The 18,134-nt window shown below is 45.2% G+C and overlaps 1 protein-coding gene across 5 annotated transcripts; it reads left to right on the top strand.

Moving 5' to 3' along the window:
* Positions 1 to 16,896, top strand: LOC119433497 (peroxynitrite isomerase THAP4). Of its 5 annotated transcripts, none has more exons than XM_049659439.1 (4): positions 1 to 243; positions 1,414 to 1,507; positions 2,228 to 2,458; positions 16,604 to 16,896. In XM_049659439.1, exons 1-4 carry the CDS (start codon positions 91 to 93, stop codon positions 16,876 to 16,878), a joined length of 753 nt encoding a protein of 250 aa, XP_049515396.1. In that variant the 5' UTR covers positions 1 to 90; the 3' UTR covers positions 16,879 to 16,896. The 5 variants fall into 5 exon arrangements, with proteins under 5 accessions (XP_049515396.1, XP_049515397.1, XP_049515395.1 ...); XM_049659440.1 differs by having other exon boundaries at positions 3 to 243; positions 2,228 to 2,284; positions 16,430 to 16,896; XM_049659438.1 differs by having other exon boundaries at positions 3 to 243; positions 2,228 to 2,343; positions 16,489 to 16,896.
* The last annotated feature ends 1,238 nt before the right edge of the window (positions 16,897 to 18,134 follow it).

Here is an 18,134-nt window from a genome sequence, read left to right as displayed (position 1 = left end):
TAGACTTTGCTGGAAGACGCATCTGCCATTTATTCCGCTAAAGGCGAGATTTTTCAGCCATTCTCGGGCCCACTTCTCGTTACTAACACAATGCCAGGCTGCTGTGTTCCCAAGTGTGCGAATCACTCCAGGAATGGTTGGAGATTTTTTCATTTTCCCACCAACCCTGAGAGAAGATCACTTTGGCTCATAGGAATCAATAGGGGAAACTGGCAGCCTACGAAGTGGTCCTCGGTATGCAGTGTGAGTAATATTTTAGTCGCGCACGTGTTACGGGCGATGCGTTCTTCAGCTGGCGTGTGATTTGCGGCGACCGCTGTATGCCACGTCGCTAGCGGGTGCCGCGAGCTCGTAGCGAATGCCCGTAATGCGCAGTAAAATGCTTTTGCAGAAAAGTGTTCGCCGTTTATCCTGGTAGTGAGCACGGGCTAGCCGAATATGCGTAATATCCATTGTACAATAGGCGCGATTTGCGTAGGTGTGGTATATCTATGCTTCCGGCATTTAGGAAATGCTTTGAACCCCGTGCGCGCGACAAGTGTCTAAATTTGCGACGTCTGCACATTGGCGCGGCCTGTTCTGGCGCCTGAAGTGAAATGCCTCCAAGACCAATCGGGGAGGCCATTGTCACATGACGGAGCTTCTGCTACGGTGCGCCATGCGTTTCGTTTTACCTCACATGTGCCCGCAGTTTACTGCCGGTTACGGTAATTCTTTAACGGGAGAGTGGCTTCTTATATTGATCTGAATACTTTACACGCTGCATGAAGCGAGTTCGTCTTTTCTTCCGCTCCCCGGTGCAAACTTTGAGATACCGTGACACTACCTTTGCGGCAACGGTGAAGGCGTTGGATGCTACGGAAGGTAAAAAGGTAAATAGCTGTTAAGTGCTATTTGATGCACGTTTAAGGCACGCATGCGTATATACGTATTAATCCGTCGTGGCGCCTTATATACGGAGCACGACGCCAAGACTTCGATTCCCGGCCATTGACGTAAAACGTAGGAGGAACGAATGCAAATATAGAGAATAGACATGTGTAATACGTCCGGCATGGCGAATAAAAGCCTTGGACAGTTTACATTTGCTTTGCGCTGAATGTCATTACGATCCGAACAGGAGTGTAACCAGAACTGAGTTGGCGTACGCCGCAATGATATGCTCCCATTAATAATAAAAATAAACGTCTCGAACGCATCTGCTATTAAAGAAGCGGGGTAACGTCTCTAAAAAAAAAAAATAAGAAAATCACGTGATAAGACCATAATACCGGCCCACTCCGATACTCGCACGCTCTCCACGATCCGAGTGGTGTCACGTGGTTGAAATTTTACAGCAAGAACGATGGAAGCGCCAGTTCCTCCGTTTGCTACGAGATACAGAAATCGTAACTTTTATCTCTCAACCTGCAGGCTCACTTTGAGGAGGACAGCTTTGAACAAAACCGTGCCGACGGCTGGAAAAAGTTGAAACCGAATGCCGTTCCAACGCTGTTCCCACCAAGGGGTAAGTTTCATGTTTTACTTAGTAAGAGAGAGGGAGAAAGTAAGGAAACATGCGTAATAAAAAAAAAATAAACAAAAAGAAAAGTCAAATACGCGCATGCAGCCCTGCACGAAGCAGGTACTATATACGACCAAGAGATCGCGCATTTATCTTTCGTTATCCAACGTGTATATATAACGTCCTGGAACGTTAGGCTCGAATTTGGCCTCCCTGAACATCTTGTACTTAATATGCTGAGTACCACTGCACAGCCACAGCAGGTGATTGAGTCTTCGCCTTTAGACATAGAGGCCTGGCACTTAATTAGGACATGTTCCTGGGTTGTCACATCAACCCCAGGCCCAGGTGACAGTGCTCGTCAAGGCTACCATTTCACGAAGCTCCCGAAGGCATACGTACCCTACACGGGAAAATTTATTCTTTGAGCGCTCTTTTTACATCTTGATTGGATTTTTCTTTCGATTCCTCGGTTATCTTTTCCGTCAATGTTCTATTATTGTTTTATGTTTTGTTGTATTGACGTGTTTCACGTTTTGTGTATTTATTATTTATTGTTTCTACTTTGCTGCACCTATACCATGCTCCTTTTGTATTTTCCTGCGCATCTTTCTTGATGTTTATTATTCTGTCTGTGACACTCGGGCAAGAGTTTCTACAGGACCTGCAATGTTCTCTAAACGAGTGAAATAGAATGTACGATGTCGCATTTTCGTCCCGCAGAATCTTCGCCCAAAAGAAAAGCGCCGAAAGGCTTAACAGGAGCAGCAGCGCCATCTGGCGCAAGTGACAATTCCATTGTCATCGATGGAGCAGACTCGGCATCGACGCAGGTGGAGGTGCATCTGGTGTCGCCTTCCAACGGCGCTGATCTGTCTCGGCAAGAGAGCTGCATCGGGCCACAGCTAGCCATCTCAAGCCGGACGCCGCGGCGCCGAACAATCAAGCAAGAACCTGCTGCGCTGAACGCTGCATCATTCGATCCTTCTTGTTCCAACAACTCCTGCGCAGAATTGAGACAACAACTGGCAGACATGACGAGAAGGCACGATCAACTGCTGGAAGCTTACGGGATTGCGAATTCAACCGTTAAGGCGCTTACGAATAAGGTCGGCGATTTACAAAGCACCGTGGAAATTCTTCGACAGCGCCTTCAACCTCGCAACGAGGATCATTTGCAAGTGTTGCCACGGTAGATCAACCAAAGGAGTATGCATATTCAATAAAGTTGGAGCTTAGATTTCCTGCTGGACTTTGGCTACCACGCGTTAGGTCGACCATAGCCGTGTCCTGGACACGTTTCCACGACAAACGTGAATTTCTACTCTGTTTGTCCTTCTTATTTAATAGATACTTATGTATGTCGCAAAATCTTCTGCAAAGCGAATCTTTGAATTCGAGACTTCGTGCGCTTCTTTATGAGAATAATGTATGCTGTTCGCAGGAAATTGCGAGCAAAATATTCAATATCCCCCTTTCTGGCTGAGGGTTACGAATAGTGAAAAAAAAAAAAAAAACTGCAGCACAAATGCACCAACCTTGTCATGCATTCAGATATTTTGTATTCAATATGTCATGTAATGTGAACTCTCGGTCGGTGGCTATTTACACAATACGAAGTCAGCAACATAACGTCGAAAAAAAAAAAAAAAGCTTTGCGTGCTCAATGACAATTTATTTGGTCAATTCAGTGGATGCAGCAGTGATCGAGGATTCATTTATATAACTTTGAGTCAACTAGGCCAGAATATGTGAACATCTCGAGAGACATTTTTGTGGAGGCAGGCATTGGGGGAATTCTATTTATTTTTGTATTTTCTGGCAAATCTCGTGTCCGGAAAACTTTTGTGGCCGACTGTTCCTATGCTTTGTTGGCACTCCCCTTCGGTTACGTCACGCTCAAAACAGTTGGGGCCCAGTCCGGCTACGCGCACTTTGGTCGCATTTATAATGATGCTAAACTGGTTATAAGTAGTGATAAATTATATAAGGAGTGAAAATATATATAGTTACATATAGATGGCTTCTTATGACATGGCTAATGAAAACCGGGCCCCTCGGTTTCCTTCTCGTTCATATACGTAGTTCTCGTCATGCGCAAAGATTGCACATGATTGCACATCATTTAGAGAAGGGAAGTGGTATAGGACAGCTATTTGCTTACTGTAGGTGCAGTAGCTTGAAATGAATGAGGTCATGCGCATCTGACATCAACAAAAACTTCGAACATTGTTTGTATGAGCCATCAATCATACTCGTACATGAAACAGCCTTCCAACAGAGTGCTTCCTTCTCTTCCCTCCCTTCTTTAAGTATCGCCGACAGTGTAATCACTAACGCATGGTCTGTAAATTGCCAAGAGCCGCTTAACGATGACTCGAAACGCATCCTTCGATGAAGTCGCCATTGGTACGTTTGCGTTTTAAGAGTTGCGATGTTTGAGATCGTCTAAATGGTATTGGTGGCATTTATTTTTCGCCCAAAAAGAAGGCAAGATGAGTGCGGTTATACTTCAGCGACTAATTCAGTTCCCTAATCCAGATCAGAAGTCCGTTGATTGTCTTTGCACTTGTTTCAGATCTGAAGGGAGATTTAAAAAGTAGGGCTCCGTTCAACGCGGTGAAGAGCAAATCTCGGCAAATGCTCTAAATAGTTCCGAATATGTACGTTCCAAATGGAACAACAGCTTCCTGACTAAAAGCATCACAGCGGGTCTTACATTGTAATGATTATTTTCTTCCTGTTCTGTTCATATCCGTATCCGTGGAAGGGGAAGGGGAAAGAAACTTGGCAAAAAAAAAAAAAAAAAATCACGACATACGGGGTTTGTGCATCTAGCTCTCTCTGCTATCTGGAACAGGATGACATGACGTCTTTCTTTTTTTTTTTTTTTTTTTTGCTCTTTATGCGTTGTACGACGTGGCTTCACCAGAAGCATTGCGCGTGCGTGCGGCTGGATCGCCCTGCTTTAGACGCGCGCAGAGTGCGGAAACTTATTTGAAAGTGTGACCGTAAATCAAATTAGTAGGACATTTCACTTGATTTCATGGACGAGATACTCCGCTATATAGTTCTTGGCTATTTGCGAACAGACCTAGCTAGTTATTTATGCTGTTTTTGGTGTACGTATATCCGCTCGGGCTAGCTCGAACCGATTCGGTGATCATGACGTCGAGTAGAATCTGTAAACATACTGTAACAAAAGGTTGCCGAGAGGCCAAGTTGTTCCTTGTGAACTTGTATGTGGAAAACAGCGGGAAACCCCGCCTCGCTACTAAGCCGTCGAACCGATGCGCTGAAGCTTGCTTTGAACGTCTCGCCGCTTCTTACGCAAGCAGTCACGTGTCCGTTGTTACACGTTGCACGCGGCTTGGTGCGCAGGCTGTCCGTGTTTGCGAAAGATGATTTTATAGCTATTTTTTAGTCGTCGCATTCGGAGTCTGGCGGTAAATATTGCAAATCAACTGGGCCGGCATGTGCCCTATGTAAGACAAGAAAAGAAACTGGACAGGTGGGTATATAGAAGCCGCCGCCTGCCCAGTCAGTGCCGGATTGTGAGTGCCCGGACCTGGATCCCTTTTTTTTTTTTCTTGTCTTTCTTTCTTTTTTACTTACTTTACTTATGTTGCTGCCGTTATTGTCGTATGCCCGCGTGATCCGGCATCAAATCGATAGGATGCCAAAAAAGCAGTTTAGAATTGCTTTCTTTCTTTGGAATTAGAAATCACGGGACTAAACTATTCGTACGCAATACGACTCTGCTGCGAGATGTTCGTTCTGGACCTAGATATTTTTATTTTTTCACCTGCTGGTCGTTCGCTCATTCCTTTTTTTCTGTCGTAGAAACCGCACTTCGCTTTTTACGCTTTCTACTTTACCGGAGTGACAGAGAAAGAAAATGTTATTCGAAACGACACGATTACCAAAAGAAGGCGCGAAAACTGCACGCGACAATAGATATGAGAACAACATGAACGCCGCCTATAATTGCAAACAGAAATAAGTAACATAAATTTGTACGCGAAAGGTTGCTCCAAGTATTCCAGATTTTTGGAAATAGAAATAACTGTGCTTTGCCTCTGGTACGTACTCCATAAGTAAGTTGCGTGTACTTAAGATGGACGTCAACTTTATAGTAAGCGAGTCAAGTACTAATGCGGATAGCATTCTTGATATTGTTAGACTAGTTGTCTTTCCGGTAAACTAAAAATTTGGGCCGATCCCGAAGAGAGTGCAGTCTAAGAACAACTTAGGTTACTGGTTATGTATCTGCCACTGGTTATGTGCCTCTTGGTATATGTCACTAGGTTTGTACCATTGCACGGGCATGTGCGATTTAATATGTTCCGCTCTTGAATGAATCTCTGTGATGCCAACTTGGGTCACTGGAAATGTATCACATGGCGTGTGCCGCTATTATAATAATCACCATAACATATAAAGCTTGTTATCACAATTTACAGACCCATGATAAGATTCCAACTTGCAGGGGCAAGTTGGAATCGGCTAGCGCAAGACAGGGGTAATTGGAGATCGCAGGGACATTCGTCCTGCAGTGGACATAAATATTGGCTGACGATGATGACAAGATACATATTACAGATAAATTGTACAAAGCGTATAAGGTGTACATATAACAACGTACACCCATTCAGTGTACAGTGAATTCACTTTCATCTCAAAATAATGCTATTCCCCTACTTGGATAGTCATTGTAGATAAGTTCTGCCGGAATTTTTTAATTAGAAGCCAGTCTCTATGTTGTTGCATCAGGCAGCGCTCCAACGTGACCCAGGAAGTCCTTTAGATCAAGGTGCGGTGTGGTGACTCGTCTCCAAGCCGTTGCATAAGTTAGTCCTTGAGGTTGACAAACGTGTGCGCATAGAAATCACTTGGTGTCATGCCTTCTTTTACACTGCAGTGGCACTAGAGGGTGTGATGGCCTAGTAAATATCTTTTTGGAAGTATTCAAGACCATAAATACGAGCATACGGAAGGGAGAGTAAGAATTATGATGATGCTGTTGATGATGCTCTTCCGTGGCGTGTGCACACACAAAGGGGGATAGGCCGAGAATCGGGTAGCCTAAAGGAAATACGTTTCTCCATTGAGAGGTATGAAACAGTCCAGCCGTGTATTTTTTCTTCCGTTTCTGAATGTTTTTGTTATTATTATTATTATTATTATTATTATTGTTGTTGTTGTTGTTGTTGTTGTTGTTGTTGTTGTTGTTGTTGTTGTTGTTGTTGTTGTTGTTGTTGTTGTTGTTGTTGTTGTTGTTGTTGTTGCTTATTCCATGCCGATATCAAGGTTCGCGCTCTGAAAGCTGAAACATTTTTGTTGGTGGCTCCATCAAGCGGCCGTTGAGCGAACAAGGATCATTGCCTTCGAAATTGTTGGCGCAGCACGGCATATGGTCGCTGAACGTCGGCTCCCTTGACTACGTGCGCCTGCTCCGCGATTGTCGACAGTAGGGGCTTCGCGCCGCATTCAAGTCGTGACCGAGATTCATGCGCACTATTATCGATTTGACGATGTGGCGGCGTTTTTGTGAGGTTGAATCTTGGAGGGAATGCATCGAATAGCTTAGTGTGACTTCGCGATACCACGTCCAAGTCAAAGTCGTCAAAGTCCCAACTATCGTGTACCAATGTTTAAAGATATCGAAATGCCACGTAGCTGGACACAACCAACGCAATGTTGCTTGCCGTCGCTTGGAGATACTCAGACCATTCTTTTTTTCATTATGCCTAATTAAATAATTAGACCTAATTAATTAATCAACTTCCCAAATGTTACAATTAGATGAAAAGTGTCAATGAGAAAATTGTAGAGCAACATGAAACACTCCCGATACAGCTTTCTGTTGCTCAATACGTGCTCCAAAAAAGTGTTTTTGCGAACGTGAAAGAAGCCCGCGAATACACGCAACATTGCCGCGCGAATGGCCGCCGCTCAAGGCACTTTGCGTCTATTCGCGGACACCGGTAAGTATAATCGGTAAGTATAAGGATCACTAAGTATAATATTACAGATGCGTGCTACCAACTAATTTTTGGTCCCATTTAGTGCTCCTAACTCTTTCCCTACCATAGGGAAAATAGGTGTTTTTTGTATGTTACGGCAGATGCTTTCTTTTTCTGAAATAACTACTGCACTCAATATTTAATGTAATACATAAACAGAAAGCAAAATGAATGCACTTTTCCGCATAAAAGTTTTAATGAACAAGTTGTATGTCATAAAAAGATATACATTGGAAAAGTCGAGATTGTGCGATATAATTGAACAAAGTTTGTAAAGACACGCTTGTATCTACTAAGAAAAAAAAATGTTACGAAAATTATGAGATCTACAAAATGTACTGCCGTCTATTAGCCAGTATCTCCGAAAAAATATAATTTTTTCATTGAACAGGTATTCCGCTACAAGAATTTAACTGCAAGCACTACAGTTGGACGTGCCGGGTTGCGTCCGCCGATGTTCTGGGCTGTTTTGCGTCGTCGTCGCTTTCAGACAAAAAGTCCGACGAAAAGTCAGCGTCCTCTGGCTCGCTGCTATTCGATGTATCGATAAGATCAGCGGCAGAGGCAGCGGAATCGCGATATCTGCGATCTCCCGAAGCGCGCTCGCCGTTTCCGGAGCCGGACATTTTTGCGTTCTGCGTTGACGATCGCGAAACTTCGGAGCGCGTTTAAAAATCACCGCTTGACGGAAAAAAAAAAAAAAAAAAAAACGAACGGCTTGGAAAACAAAAACACAATTTCTACTCTTTCACGTCCGATGGCGCAGTGTGTCCGTGAGCGGCTCGGAAGGTCTCGAAAGCGGCGTTTCAAACCATCGATAGAGGGCTAACCATGCCCAATGGGCGCAGTACGGAAAGAGTTAAAGTTCATTATAAGTACTGATAAAATATTTTCACACACACACACACACACACACACACACACACACACACACACACACACACACGCACGCACGCACGCACGCACACACGCACGCACGCACGCACGCACGCACACACACACACACACACACACGCACGCACGCACGCACGCACGCACACACACACACACACACACACACACGCACGCACGCACGCACGCACGCACACACACACACACACACACACACACACACGCACGCACGCACGCACGCACGCACGCACGCACGCACACACACACACACACACACACACCACACACACACACACACACGCACGCACGCACGCACGCACGCACGCACGCACACACACACACACACACACACACACACACACACACACACACACGCACGCACGCACGCACGCACACACACACACACACACACACACACACACACACACACACACACACACGCACGAGAGGGTACAGGCCGTGTTTTACAGCACATTCTTTTGCTTCGATTCTATATTAATGTTTCATCACTCCTCATTCCGAATCTGCTTGGGACCGTTTTTCTAAGGCGTTTTCAACATCCATTCAACGAAGTTCTCAAACGTATTTGAAAGTGTAGTGTACAAAGTATGACCTTAATTCAAGCTAGCAGGACATTTAACTTAATTTCATGGGTGACATACTCCGCTCGTCCTTGGCTATTGTCGGACGGACCTAGTCGCTTATGCTAATTTCGATGCGCCTATCCGATCGCTAGACCCAACAGCTTCGGTCGTGACTTCGATTCAAGTCTGTAACGAAGTTGTAGCAAAAAGTTACCGAGGAGACAAGCTTCTCCTTCATGAAAGACAAAAAAACAAACAAATTGACATCCACCCGTATGGAGCACGAAGCTAGAAAGAAACAAAGCTTCGTTGAAGAAAAAAGTTCGTCCTGGTCCGGGATACGAACCCGCGACCAACGCCTTTCCGGGGCTGTTGCTCTACCGCCCGAGTAATAACCTGGAGGCTAGTAGATCGCAGCGAGAGGGCGAATTAATCGACAACTCGCAGCGCAAGGACCCGCAGCAGGACGAATTTTAACTTCAAATACGAAGCTTCGTTTCAGAGAAACCCGTGTGCATTTGCTTTGTAGCTTTCTGCTACGTACGGGTGGATGTCAATTTTTTCCCTTCATAAACCTCCCCCCACCTTGCGGAATTACGCACAATTGATTTGCCAAGTTTCTGCTTGTCAACTTTTAAATGGGAAACGGCGTGACACCCCGTTCCGCCACTCGGCTCTAAGCCGCCTTACTGCTGCGCCCAAACTTGCTTTGAATGTGCCGCCACTTCTTACGCAACCAGTCACGTGGCCGTTGTTACACGTTGCACGTGAATTCGTGCGCAGGCTGTGCCCATGTTTGCGAAAAATGCTTTTACAGCCCAATTTTGAGTCGTCGCATTCGGTAAATATTACAAAACCACTGGGCCGGCATGTGTCCTACATAAAAAAAAAAAAGGAAAAAAGACAAAACTGGACAGGTGGGTATAGAAGCCGCTACCTGTGCGCAAGTAGACGGCCGGGGGATGTGGCGTGCCCCTGTAATCCAGCTTCTTGGAGGCCGGGTCTCGAGGACGGGCTGAAGCCGGGAGTCCTGCACCGCGGCCGAGCATGTCGACGGGACGTCCGCGCTAAGCGGGGCGTCGATATGGTGACCCCGGGTGAACCCGGTGGTGCACCAGGTCGCCTAAGGAGGAGCGAACCGGCCCAGGGCGGAGACGCAGCAGGCAGAAGCTCCCGCGCTCTGCGGTAGCGGGATAGCGGCCCGGAATGGTCGCCGCGGTGTAGCCCGGACGTCAGTGCCGGACCTGGATCCTTTTTTTTTTTTTTTTTTAATTTGTTACTGTTATCGTTCTTATTTCCAAACGCTTCAAATTGATATAACGCCCAGACAGCTGTTACGATTATTTGCATGTGGGTATGTACTATATACTAGCCACTGCCCGATGTCAGTTCCAGGACATCCTTCTTTTTTTCACCTGCATCTCGCTTCTTTTTAACGCGATAGCGTTAAAGGCCCCGTGTCGCAGAAAATCCGGCGTCGGTGTCGGTGTCTGCGTGTGCGCGGGCGCGCCGGCGTCGTTGGCGGAAGTAATCATCCCGAACTAGCCCGACCGCGCAGGCCCTCCGCGTGACGCAAGGCTTTAGTGAACAAAATCGAATTTCTAAAAGTAAAATCCGTCAGAAAAAAAAAAAAAACCGTAAAGTAAGACTTTACCTGAGAGACTTTACCTGAGTAAAAAGCCTGATAAGCAGCCAGGGATCTTTGAATGCTGTCGCGTTCCACTTAAGCTTCACTTAAGCTTAAGCTTCCTTCAATTTTTTTTTGTTTTGTTTTGTTCTGTCTTAGAAACCGCAATTCGCTTTTTACGATTTGTAACCAAAGTGACAGAGGAAGAGCATTATATTTCACATGATACGATTTCAAAAGGAAGGCTTTAAACACATGGACACATGAGGAGGCATATGAGACGTTGTCAAGACTTTGACGAAAAACACTTAAAATCATTGTTCGGAAAGAAAGTAGGCCACAGTCACTGACCATAGTCATAACAAGGGTACGCATCTCGAAATGACACTCTGTTAATTTTGTCAATAGTCAACGACCTGACAAACACTTGAAATTTGTTTAAATCACTGTGCCTTGACTCAACTCATCTCTTAACGACTTGTGTGTGCTTAAGACGAACGCCAACTTTAGTAGGTAAGTAACAGTATATTTATTAGAAGCAGGTTTCCCCGTTGTTGCCATAGGGCATATCGATAGTTAAATAAGTAGCCATCGCCCAGATAGTCGTGTAGCCGAACACTCGTGCGGTTTGACGTCTTCAAATTGTCGCTCAGGGTGGTCCTTGATGTTGCAAGCGCCTAGAGATACTAATCACTCGGTCCCAGCCCGTATTTTTCTCTGCACGCGGGTCCCGGAAGGGAAACGCAAGGGTCGATCCGAAGATTATTATTATTATTATTATTATTATTATTATTATTATTATTATTATTATTATTATTATTATTATTATTATTATTATTATTATTATTCAATGCCGATAACGACTTTCGCGCTCGAACATTCATGCTTTTGGTGGCTCCAAGAAGCGGTCATACGAATAGGCATCATTGCCTCCGAAATTCGAGACGCAGCACGGCCATTGGCATTATTGTTGAACGTGGGCTCACTCTAAGATTACCTGCCTATGGTTCGTGGTCATCGCCGGCAGATGCCATTTGCAGCGAATGTATGCTTTTTCAAGGCGGCACTTTCAGTTTATGCACGCTATCTCCGATTTGGAATGTTTTCGTGCTGCCAAATCGCTGAGGCTACGCATTGAGCAACGTAATGCGATATCATGACACTAGGTGCCACCGCTATCCCGTTGGTCGTTGGTGATATCGGTAGTGGCTTGATTTAGAAGGCGCATTTGGCAATTAATCCGGTACATTCTAGCTTTTTCAACCATTCTCTTGCCCAATCCTTGTTTCCTATGCTAGTTACGGTCGTTCGATAGCTTTGAGGAGAGAATGCCTTCGTGCTCCGTGCCCAACTGCGGGAATAACTCTAGGAACGGTTGGAGAGTTTTTCATTTTCCCACCCAATCCGAAAGGAGAACACTCTGGCTCAAAGGAATCAATAGGGCGAACTGGGAGCCTACGAAGTGGTCGTCTGTGTGCAGTGTGAGTGCAATTTCAGTGTTACACTTGTTACACGTGTTCGTTGTTGAGCTTCGTACTGTACACGGGCTGGCCGAATATGCGTAGTATCCGTTGCACTCTAGGCGCGGCTTGCATAAGTGGCATTCATTCATTCATTCATTGATTCATTCTTTATTATTAGAACATAAAATATACAATCTGAGTAATTTGTCAGCCCGCCAAAGCAAAGTTGCTTTTGAGCGGGACGGGGCAGTGCTTTGGCCTGAATGACACAGTTTTGTGCTTTAATCAAGGAAACAATAGGGAAAAAAGTATGTACAGCAGGGAGATAAAAAGAAATATCCATATATAGATACACATTTTCTTTATGTACCAAAAACCCGTAGTCCGCGAAAGCATCGATGCTTTTATGCGGACCAGTGTATAGTTTCTCTCAGCAAAGCATAGTACATGTTTTCTTTCGCTTTTCCCCATTCCTCCTTTTCTGTTATCCTCCAACGCTCGACTAATTTCCAATTGTTGTTCCTGCACAAGCAATAACGCAAGCAATTGTATATTTCAGCAAAGAGAATATTGTGTGTACAGCACGACCATCCATTCCATCATATGTAGTAGTTAGATGTAGTGGTGAAATGTTTTGAAACAAAAACAGACACGAAAAATAAACACAAAGAACACAATATCCTAGTCCATTTTATACAATAGTTAGCGAAATGATATTGTAAAAAAACTCCCATCCCATCGATTTCTCTTATTAGTCCCAGTCGTTTGCCAGAACCGTGTGGTGTATGAAATTTTTTATTTTCCTGAGTGACGATACGTATATAAGCATATATGTGCTTTTGACATTGAGAGCGCACTTCAGTCCCCGTGCACGCGATATCTATTTGTGGTGATTATCAGCGCCAGGGAGTACCGTTGCGTGGCCTGTCGCCGGCGCCCGAAGTACAGTGCCTCCGTGATTTGAAGGCAGGTACCGATCACGGAGGTCATGGTTACGAAATAATGATATGAGGGGCGGCGAACGGCGGCGCCGAATCAGCTGCAATTTGTTCCTTCGGTGAAATCCCGGCTTCTGCCTCCGCAGTTATATTAAAAACTCTTTTGAAAAGCGATTATGTCCCTGAAATTCTGAGAAATAGAAGCGGCAATATTGCGGAGCTCCCGCTGCGCCGCACCATGCTCTTCGTGTTACGTCATTTGGGCCCGCAGTTTCCTGCCAGTTGAAGTAATTAATTTTCTTTCTTTCCCTCTCTCTCTCTTTTCCAGGAGACAGGACTCTTATTTGATCTCAATGTTTTGTATTCTGCATGAAACAATTTATGTTTTTCATTCTTCCGTGCCCAGGTTGACAAACTTTGGCCCGCATGGCAGCTTGTCATAAATGCGCAGCTGCGCATTTTATGCCTCTAGTTGGCGTTGGGGACACCGAGCTCATGAGGACACTTTGGACCCATACTTATAAAGCGAGGCACACCAAGGAAGAAGCATGTGCTTGCTGCGGTCAAGCTAGAGGAACAGCGGATAATTTTTTTATTAGAATGTGAAGATATCTGCCCAGCTGTAGGTTTAGGCTCCTCCGGCGTCCTTGAAAGCCTTGGGTTTAGGGGTAGCAGGGGGAAAGTAACAAGAGCCGATTGGAAGTTTGGTGGCAGGAAAGCAGGGAGGCCAAAAACAACAGAGGCTAGCAAAAATAAAGTTCCCAATAGTGGTTCAGAAATTTTGATGCTGGGAATTCGTTTTTTTTTTCTTTCTTTCTTGTGTTTTTAGGTAGAACTGGACTGGAAAACTTTATTTAGGGCCTGCAGGACGCGCTTAGCGCGTAGCGGACGTCTCCCACGTAGGGACCGTTAGGGAATACCTGGCGCAACCCACCGACCCGTTTCAATGGGGATGCTCATAACATCCGTCCGTCCGTCCGTCCGTCCGTCCGTCCGTCCGTCCGTCCGTCCGTCCGTCCGTCCATCCATCCATCCATCCATCCATCCATCCATCCATCCATCCATCCATCCATCCAGAAAGAAAGAAAGAAAGAAAGAAAGAAAGAAAGAAAAAAAGAAAGAAAGAAAGAAAGAAAGAAAGAAAGAAAGAAAGAAAGAAAGAAAGAAAGAAAGAAAGAAAGCAAAATGAAGTAAACCTCTTCAACTAGGCGATAAAAGGACAAGACTTTCCAGTCCAAGCTTTGTGTGCGCTCACCGAGCTGCAGCTACGTAAGGGAAGGCAGATTTAAGCAATTTACATGCAAAAACAATAGTAGTGCCAGCGCTTCCACGTAGTGACGCCCGCGCTTAAAGTCCTTTTCTTACTCGAGGCCGGAAGCAAATTTTTATTCCTATATTCCTGCAGGCTCACTTTGATGAGGACAGCTTCGAACAAAACCGCGCTGATGGCTGGAAGAGGCTAAAGCAGGATGCTGTGCCATGTCTGTTCCCGCCAAAGGGTAAGTCCTGGCGTCATTTGACACCAAGACTACACATAAATGCTCATTGGCTAGTCTTATCTGACCACTTAATTCCGTTGTTCGCGCTTTTAATATCGTCGGTCGTTATACGTCATCTTTATTGAGCTTCTGTACTATTCGCAGTTATGTAATTTATTGGTATGATTAATGGCAGATGCCTTTGCTCTACAGAGCGTAGGCCGCACGGGGGAAACCTAGCCGATACGCAGCTCAAGCTTCATAGGTGGTGGTCCTGGAGAGTGCCTTAATTTGGCCATAGATTCATTGGTTGAGCCTGGTTCGGCCAGCGAAGTCTTTTGCGTAATAAGGGAAAAGTGGACGGCGCGATGGGTGTCTTTGAAGGGAAAAGCGTTCTGCACGTCTGCAACATCAGGTCTTACTTTTTTGCAACCACTCCCTCTCTCTCTCTCTCTCTGCTGTCAAGTACGAGGTTGCGCGTTCGACTCCCAGCAGTCGCGAACGCATTATCTAGCCCCCGTGTTGCGTAACCGGGTTTATATGTCCGTATAAGAGAGTGGAATGCGTTGTCTTTCGGACTTCTTACCTATACTGAAAGCATGAAACGTGTCGATGACACTTGAACATGCTGCTTATGGAGATTCTTTTATGGCCAAGGTGTTAAGGGCTAGGTTCCCCAGGATCGTGTCCGCGTGTAGAAAAAAACACACCATCGTCATCAGTATTTGCATTGGCTCCATGTGCGTGGTTTGGCTTCATGTGTGTGGTGGTTTCCCGCCAGTTGTGCTTTAGCACAGGTGTCAAAACGGATGATGGATGACCTATTGTTATACCCCTCGCCACCTCCAAGTGTCGCGATACACCACCAAGTGCCGCGATACTTTCACAAGTGTCGCGATACTCGGCGGTGGCACGTCCCACCGATCGTTGTGCCCCTTTGTCTCGTGACGTAGAGATCGCGCTGTTATAAGCAGTTGCCCTTTGGACTCACTATGGGATAGATACGCTCGTTTCACCACATCTTCCAGGATCCTGACGTCAGGATCCTGACGATGGCGTGCAGTGTGCCGCGGCTATGAACACTGTGGCTCATACGCTAGTCTACGACAATGGGGCGGACTTGGCGCAGCAAAACGCACTACTTGGCCATCGCGCCGGGCGAAAACAAGACGCCGGTGTCCGTGCTCTTTGACAAACATGCTGAAGACGCTCAATATAGTCAATAATGATAATATATAAATTCACTATAGCAATATTCACTATAGCAGACCCACTATAGTCGCAGCTTCGCTGGTTTCCATCTTCACAGTAATGGAATTAAGGGCTCTGAATTTTTTTGTTCAGCTCTTTTACCTTCGTCTTTTGGTAATCGCAGCATTTTGTTGTTCTTGTCGTTGCTGTATTGAAGTATTGTTACTTTATTCGTACTTTTCTATGTACCCATGCTGTGTTTTTTTTTTACTTTATTTTTATGCATATCTTTGTTGCATATCTGCCAACATTTACGATTTTATCGTAACATGGCAGATATTTAGCGCTTGTTTACGATTGTCGTATTGACACAAGTATACACGAATGTGAAAATAGTGCATAACCGCAACCCAATTTTCGCGAGGCGTTGTGTGAATACTGCATTAATCAACATCATCTGTTCGTCTCAGGCCCTGATCAGTGTTGATGGGATGAAGATACGTATTTTCTTGCCTTTTACTATAGTGTTTTTTGAATTCAAAGTTTGGCACGTCTGTTGTTGATCTTTCTTTATGTATCTATATCCCTTCTGCAATAGCTTTTGTGTAACCTCCAGTGTTATCCAAATAAGTACAATTAAATATACACTGCCTGTCTTTTCGTTACGCAGAATCTTCTCGCAAACGAACTACGCCGAAAGAGGCAACAAGAACCACAACGCCATCTGTGGCAAGTGAGGGTTCCACTACCGTCGATGGAGCAGACTCGGCATCGACGCAGGTGGAGGTGCATCTGGTGTCGCCTTCCAACGGCACTGATCTGTCTCGGCAAGAGAGCTGCATCGGCCCACAGCTAGCCATCTCAAGCCGGACTCCGCGGAGCCGAACAATCAAGCAAGAACCTGCTGCGCTGAACGCTGCATCATTCGATCCTCCTTGTTCCAACAGCTCCTGCGCAGAATTGAGACAGCAACTGGCAGACATGACGAGAAGGCACGATCAACTGCTGGAAGCTTACGGGATTGCGAATTCAACCGTTAACGCGCTTACGAATAAGGTCGGCGAGTTACAAAGCACCGTGGAAAATTTTCGACAGTGCCTTATTCAGCCTCGCAACGACGTTCATTTGCAAGTGTTGCCACGAAAGAAGAATCACAGCAGTATCCATACGCAATAAAGCTCGCGCTTAAAGGTTTTCCTGCTGAACTTTCTCTACCATGTGCGTGTATACCTGGTTGCCACTCCTACCTGCTTGCTTGCTCACACTTGCAATAACTATAATAATAATGATGACTTCGTTTCCATCTATAGAATAATGGGAGGGAGAGAGAGAGAGAAAATGCTCCGAGTGACTTGACTAGTTGTCTCCTCCGCATGGTAAAACATACATACTTTTGCTTTTTTTTTTTTAGTTGGCCAACAGTGGTTAGTGTACTTCACATCGGTAATCGAAATGAGCAATAGCAGTTAACAATAAATATCAACATATGCAGTATGAAACAAAAACGATGTACTATATAGCTTTTTAGTAGTCATCATAAAGCATATCGCAGTAAATACAGCTCAGGATATAACGATCTTTACAAAAAGTAAGAATAACTACAATGAGGTATACATAAATATATTCAAGATAAGCAATACAGACGAAATAATTTATGTAAGCTGAGATACATTTTCGTCGTTCGATCGGAGTGCAGTCCGGCTATGCGCGAATACAGACCGTGCGAGGAGATAAGGACAGAAGGGACAACAATACGAGACGCAGCTCTGGTTCTCGCCTCTGTATCCTCATCTGCCCGCATTGCATGTGCTATATCAATGTGCGACCAAGTAGACCAACGAGCTATGTGCAGTTCCGGTCTTCTACCGGAAGTCAATACGGGTGCTTCGATTACAGGTGGGTGCTGTGAACGTTTGGCAACCTTTATTTTCATTTATTTATTTTACACACGAACACGCGCGCGCACACACGCACGCACGTATACACACAATTTTAAAGTGTAATGTCCAAAGCGTGATCCTAATTAAAACAAGCAAGACATTTATTCTTGGCTATTCTTTGGAAAAGCCGATATACTTTATTAATTTGGTACGCCTGTCCGTTCGCTTCTCTCGAATTCATTCTGTCATCATGGCTTGTTACATCATGTAACAAAATTGTAACAAAACGTTGACGAGGACACAGGTAGCGAGAACGCCCGCGAGCCCTGTGTACTGTGCTCGGTCGTTGTGACCTGTTTGGTCGCTCTGCACTGGAATACCGCTTTAATCGCACACAAACTTGATTTGAACTTCCCGCCGCCTCTTGCGCAAGCAATCGCGTGCCCGCTGTTACACGTTGCACGCGGCTTCGTGGAGGCTTTCTGTGTTGGCGAATGGTGCATTTTCAACCATTTGACAATGTTCCCTTCCGCGTTGCTCGATAAATTGAAA

The sequence above is a fragment of the Dermacentor silvarum genome, chromosome 11, assembly GCF_013339745.2.
Source record: "Dermacentor silvarum isolate Dsil-2018 chromosome 11, BIME_Dsil_1.4, whole genome shotgun sequence".
Lineage (NCBI taxonomy): Eukaryota > Metazoa > Arthropoda > Arachnida > Ixodida > Ixodidae > Dermacentor > Dermacentor silvarum.
The sequence above is the reverse complement of the archived record's forward strand: the minus strand, read 5'-3'. Positions and strand labels throughout refer to the sequence as shown.

What these genes read in the sequence shown, in the direction of transcription:
- LOC119433497 (XM_049659439.1), top strand. Translation starts at nt 91, where the DNA reads ATGCCAGGCTGCTGTGTTCCCAAGTGTGCGAATCACTCCAGGAATGGT. An exon ending in AGTGGTCCTCGGTATGCAGT is followed by an intron (nt 244 to 1,413) that starts GTGAGTAATATT and finishes CTCAACCTGCAG; the next exon opens with GCTCACTTTGAGGAGGACAG. An exon ending in CCGAACAATCAAGCAAGAAC is followed by an intron (nt 2,459 to 16,603) that starts CTGCTGCGCTGA and finishes TCAAGCAAGAAC; the next exon opens with CTGCTGCGCTGAACGCTGCA.